At 42.7% G+C, this 6,220-nt stretch overlaps 1 protein-coding gene across 1 annotated transcript; it reads right to left on the bottom strand.

Moving 5' to 3' along the window:
• Positions 1–593: 593 nt before the first annotated feature.
• Positions 594–5,851, bottom strand: LOC126599224 (uncharacterized). The gene is made up of 2 exons (XM_050265563.1): positions 5,522–5,851; positions 594–1,110 (listed from the first exon to the last, which is right to left on the bottom strand). Exons 1-2 carry the CDS (start codon positions 5,812–5,814, stop codon positions 690–692), a joined length of 714 nt encoding a protein of 237 aa, XP_050121520.1. The 5' UTR covers positions 5,815–5,851; the 3' UTR covers positions 594–689.
• Positions 5,852–6,220: the final 369 nt, after the last annotated feature.

The raw sequence follows: 6,220 nt of genomic DNA, 5'->3' as shown, positions 1-6,220 counted from the left end.
GTTTTGGATGTGATAATATGGAATGTATATACTTATTTAGTATTATGTTTTTTATTTGATTATTTATTGGTTTAAAATATATTTTCCTTAACGGGTAACGGGTCGGGTCATATTACCTGTTAATATTATCGGGTTGGGTCATTTTACCCATTTATTTTAACGGGTGTTACACGACATGACCCGTTAAGATATCAGGTATGACACGAACACGGAAAACACAACACGAATACCAGGTCTAGTTATGATACCACGTCGAATAACAAATAGTCTTAAAAGTTTAAGTTAAATATTAAAAATAGGCCAATAATGAACATTTGCAAATAGATGATCCAAATTAGGATGAAATTACATTCATGTGGTTGGCATATGTGGGATTTTTTAGAACCGGAGTGATTGTTTAATGCTCTAGCTTATGATATAAACATTTTTATTTGTCTTTAATATTATTCTTCTCTTTGAGAAAAAAAAAATTATGATGAAATTACATTGCTAGTAAAGTTCTAGCAATATATGTTTTTCAAATTTATTAGTTCTAATTGTAGGTCCGCATTAATTAGAACGTCACTCTTCAGTCTTCACATAGCTTTCATACAACAACAACAACAACAACAAAGCCTTTTCCCACTAAGTGGGGTCGGCTATATGAATCCTAGAACGCCATTGCGCTCGGTTTTGTGTCATGTCATCCGTTAGATCCAAGTACTCAAGTCTTTTCTTAGGGTCTCTTCCAAAGTTTTCCTAGGTCTTCCTTTACCTCTTCGGCCCTGAACCTCTGTCCCGTAGTCACATTTTCGAACCGGAGCGTCAGTAGGCCTTCTTTGCACATGTTCGAACCATCGGAACCGATTTTCTCTCATATTTCCTTCAATTTTGGCTACTCCTACTTTACCTCGGATATCCTCATTCCCAATCTTATCCTTTCTCGTGTGCCCATACATCCCACGAAGCATCCTCATCTCCGCTACACCCATTTTGTGTACGTGTTGATGCTTCACCGCCCAACATTCTGTGCCATACAACATCGCTGGCCTTATTGCCGTCCTATAAAATTTTCCCTTGAGCTTCAGTGGCCTACGACGGTCACACAACACGCCGGATGCACTCTTACACCTCATCCATCCAGCTTGTATTCTATGGTTGAGATCTCCATCTAATTCTCCGTTCTCTTGCAAGATAGATCCTAGGTAGCGAAAACGGTCACTTTTTGTGATCTTCGCTAGATTGCTCCGGTCATTAGTGTGGATAAGTATATAAATGGATAGAGATAGGAAAGCAAACATAAGATGTACATGGTTCACCCAGATTGGCTACGTCCATGGAATAGAGGAGTTCTCATTAATTGTGAAGGATTTACACAAGTACATAGGTTCAAGCTCTCCTTTAGTGAGCTCTCCTTTAGTGAGTACAAGTGAATGATTTAGTACAAATGACATTAGGAAATATTGTGGGAGAATGATCTCGTAACCACGAAACTTCTAAGTACCGGAGTGTGGTATCGTCTTGACTTGCCTTATCTGTCTCATAGGTAGATGTGGCATCTTCTCTGGAAGTACTCTTCCTCCATCCAGGGGTGGTATCTGTAACTGGTGGAGGTGCACAATGTAATGTATCAATTTCACTTGAAGCTTACTTGTAGTTTCAGGTTTGGTCAAGCGCGATACAAACCATGTAGTCGGAGTCCCTCAAGTCGCCGGGCTAGGGGATCTGCTGAAAGATGTGACACACAAGGTAAGCAATCAGAGCTCCGGCTGATTGTTCACATTCTCCCTATCTTGCAGGCAGCATGAAGGATAAAGAGAAGAAAAATGAGAAGAGATGATATGGGATACTTTTGCTTTTGAAGAAGTAACTTTCCACAGGCTTATTCTTGAACCAGGCTGGAGGGTTTTCTGGTTTCCTCCAGAGTATAAGGCCGACTGAAGAATTTGAGGGTCAAAATAAGTCCATCAAATCTAGAGTACGTTCGACCCTGCTGATATGGGATACTTTTGCTTTTGACAGAGTAGTGGATGTATCGGCACGTGTGCTGTTACGCTTGTCTCCACATGCTTCCTTGTATCCTTCTCACTTGCCCTATCTGTTCCTCAGGCAGATGCGGTATCTTCCCTGGAAGCATAAGATGTTGAAGATGAGTACTCGAGAGCAATGCCAGGTAAGTAATCAGGTAAGGGGTTCCAGGCAGTCAGTACCTGGCTGGAAGCTTGATTCCAAGTGCTGACTGATTGCTCTCTTTCTCCTTGTCTTGCAGGTAAAAACAAGGCCAAAGGAAAAGACAGGGAAAAAGCATGATATGGGATACTCTTGATTTTAACCCTGATGATATGAGATATTCTTGCTCTAGTATAGCTTGTTTACAGAGGTATTATCGGGGGGAAAGAAAGCTGAATATTTCGAAAGGCTTCGTTGGGAGTGCCCTCTCAGATAAGAGAAAGGGTTGAGCATTTTTGCAGGTTTGCCTGTCCGTTAGGGATGGAGGTCCACATATATAGGAGTCTCCCTAACATCAAGTAATAATGCTATTCCTTTACCCTGCTTGGTCATAGCACGGTAGTGGGAGCTGCCAGCTTCACATGTTTTAACTCTGTCAGAGCACTTTGAAAAAGTGGTCTGTGGTATCTGGAAAGCTGATGTTGCGTGTGAAGATTACAGACAAGCTTTATCCAAGGAGATCCAGCTCTTGAAGTTGGGAAAGTGGTGCCTCTTCGGTTTTCAAACAAGCACTCCTGTCGGGGATCTGGCTCTCGAGATTCGGAGAACGATGCCTCTTCGATTTTTGAGAAAGCAATCCTGCTGGGGGTCTGGCTCTCGAGATTCGGAGAGCGGTGTCTCTTCAATTTTTGAGAAAGTAATCATGTTGGGAGTCTGGCTCTCGAGATTCGGAGGGCGGTGCCTCTTCGATTTTGGAGCAAGCAATCTTGTTGGGAGTGTTTTCTCGAATGTGAGTAAAGGTTGGGCATGTTTGCTAGTCTACCTTGCCACGAAGCATAGAGGTTGACACACAGGGACTTTCCAATTATCCAGCAGTGGTACTGTTCCTTTACCCTCTCTTCGATTTTTGAGAAAGTAATCATGTTGGGAGTCTGGCTCTCGAGATTCGGAGGGCGATGCCTCTTCGATTTTGGAGCAAGCAATCTTGTTGGGAGTGTTTTCTCGAATGTGAGTAAAGGTTGGACATGTTTGCTAGTCTACCTTGCCACGAAGCACAAAGGTTGACACACAGGGACTTTCCAATTATCCAGCAGTGGTACTGTTCCTTTACCCTCTCTTCGATTTTTGAGAAAGTAATCATGTTGGGAGTCTGGCTCTCGAGATTCAGAGGGCGGTGCCTCTTCGATTTTGGAGCAAGCAATCCTGTTGGGAGTGTTTTCTCGAATGTGAGTAAAGGTTGGGCATGTTTGCTAGTCTACCTTGCCACAAAGCACAGAGGTTGACACACCGGGACTTTCCAATTATCCAACAGTGGTACTGTTCCTTTACCCTTGTGGGTAATAATATGGTAGCTAGACCTTCAAAATTTATGTGTCTAAACTTTGTTAGTGTTGTTTCTTTGCAATTCTTTTACCCTTCTTGGTTAGAGCGATGTAGCGGGAGCTGCAAGCTTCACGTGTCTCAACTTTGTCAGAGAACTTTGGCAAAGTTATCTGTGGTACCTATGAGTTACTGTTGCGTGTGGGAAGTGGGTGATTGAACAGTACGATTCATATGCTTTCTACTTCGCCAGAAATCTTCGACAGAATGCCCATAATTTCCGCAAAGCTGAGTGTGCGTGTGACAGGTGCTGACAAGGCTGGAAAAATAGGTGCCTATTCGATTTCTGAGATCGGCCCTCGTGGTCTCTGAGCAGCCCAGCTTTTGAGAAAGCAAACGCCTCTTCGATTTCTGAGATCGACCCTCGTGGTCTCTGAGCAGCCCAGCTTTTGAGAAAGCAAACGCCTCTTCGATTTCTGAGCAGGCGCCTCTTCGATTTCTGAAGCTTCGTCGAGTGCAGATTTTTATAGGGGCTGACATTAAGTTCCAAAGCACACTTGAATATCCACCAGTAGAAGCTCCATTCTTGCACTTCTAAGATCTTGATTTGTCCGACCTCTTATCTCTTCAACACCTTTGAAAATGTCTGGCCCCTCCGACCGTCGTTTTGACTTGAACCTTGTTGAAGAGGCAGCCCCGCCTTCTCCAGACAACATATGGCGCCCATCTTTCGTCTCCCCTACTGGTCCTCTTACCGTTGGGGATTCCGTGATGAAGAATGATATGACCGCTGCGGTAGTGGCCAGGAACCTTCTCACTCCCAAAGATAACAGATTACTTTCCAAACGGTCTGATGAGTTGGCTGTTAAGGATTCTCTGGCTCTCAGTGTTCAGTGTGCAGGTTCTGTGTCTAATATGGCCCAACGCCTATTTGCTCGAACCCGCCAAGTTGAATCATTGGCGGCTGAAGTGATGAGTCTCAAACAGGAGATTAAAGGGCTCAAGCATGAGAATAAACAGTTGCACCGGCTCGCACATGACTATGCTACAAACATGAAGATGAAGCTTGACCAGATGAAGGAATCTGATGGTCAGGTTTTACTTGATCATCAGAGATTTGTGGGTTTGTTCCAAAGGCATTTATTGCCTTCGTCTTCTGGGGTTGTACCGCGTAATGAAGCTCCAAATGATCAACCTCTGATGCCTCCTCCTTCTAGGGTTTTGTCCAGTACTGAGGCTCCGAATGATCCCCCTCCGGTGCCTTCTCTTTCTGGGGCTCTACCGACTGCTGAGACTTCTCCTAAGCAACCTTTGTGAAGGCTCCCTCTTGTTTGTTTATTTTGACTCAAGTATATGTACATATTTGTAACTTATCGGGGATATCAATAAATAAGCTTTCCTTCATTTCAACGTATTGTGTTAAATACACCAAAGCCTTCTTCGCTAAGTTCTTTGAATTTTCTTTTGTTGAAGCTTTGTGAGTGGAGCATGTAGGTTGAGGTAGTGTTCCCTTAATTTCCCGAGTGAGGAAAACTTCTCGGTTGGAGACTTGGAAAATCCAAGTCACTGAGTGGGATCGGCTATTTGAATCTTAGAACGCCATTGTGTTCTGTCCTGTGTCATGTCCTCCGTTAGATCCAAGTACTCTAAGTCTTTTCTTAGGGTCTCTTCCAAAGTTTTCCTAGGTCTTCCTCTACCCCTTCGGCCCTGAACCTCTGTCCCATAGTCGCATCTTCTAATCGGAGCGTCAGTAGGCCTTCTTTGCACATGTCCAAACCACCGTAACCGATTTTCTCTCATCTTTCCTTCAATTTCGGCTACTCCTACTTTACCCCGGATATCCTCATTCCTAATCTTATCCTTTCTCGTGTGCCCACACATCCAACGAAGCATCCTCATCTCCGCTACACCCATTTTGTGTACGTGTTGATGCTTCACCGCCCAACATTCTGTGCCATACAGCATCGCCGACCTTATTGCCGTCTTATAAAATTTTTCCCTGAGCTTCAGTGGCATACGGCGGTCACACAACACGCCGGATGCACTCTTCCACTTCATCCATCCAGCTTGTATTCTATGGTTGAGATCTCCATCTAATTCTCCGTTCTTTTGCAAGATAGATCCTAGGTAACGAAAACGGTCACTCTTTGGTATTTCTTGATCTCCGATCCTCACCCCTAACTCGTTTTGGCCTCCATTTGCACTGAACTTGCACTCCATATATTCTGTCTTTGATCGGCTTAGGCGAAGACCTTTAGATTCCAACACTTCTCTCCAAAGGTTAAGCTTTGCATTTACCCCTTCCTGAGTTTCATCTATCAACACTATATCGTCTGCGAAAAGCATACACCAAGGAATATCATCTTGAATATGTCCTGTTAACTCATCCATTACCAACGCAAAAAGTGAAAAAAATTGAAAGCAATCAACATCTTATTTATTTTAGAGCCTGTTCAATAATTATTTTGTTTTGAGTTTTAGTTTTCATTTTTTTTGTGCTTTGATATGGAGAAAGTATATTATGAAAATGAGGAATAACTATTTTGTTTTGAGTCTGATAAGAGAAAGTATATGTGGAAATGAGGGGTGAGAAGAAGAAGAAATAAAGAAAAATGAATGAAAACAATCTTCAAAACAAAAATAACTTTGATTATTAGATTTTAATTGGACACCTTTCCTTGTATAATCATTTACATCTCTCCTCCATTCTTTCTTTACTCTTCTATATCACATAATTAATTCTCCTATATAT

The sequence above is a fragment of the Malus sylvestris genome, chromosome 14 (genome assembly GCF_916048215.2).
Source record: "Malus sylvestris chromosome 14, drMalSylv7.2, whole genome shotgun sequence".
Classification (NCBI taxonomy): domain Eukaryota; kingdom Viridiplantae; phylum Streptophyta; class Magnoliopsida; order Rosales; family Rosaceae; genus Malus; species Malus sylvestris.
This window is presented reverse-complemented; position numbering and strand designations above follow the sequence as displayed.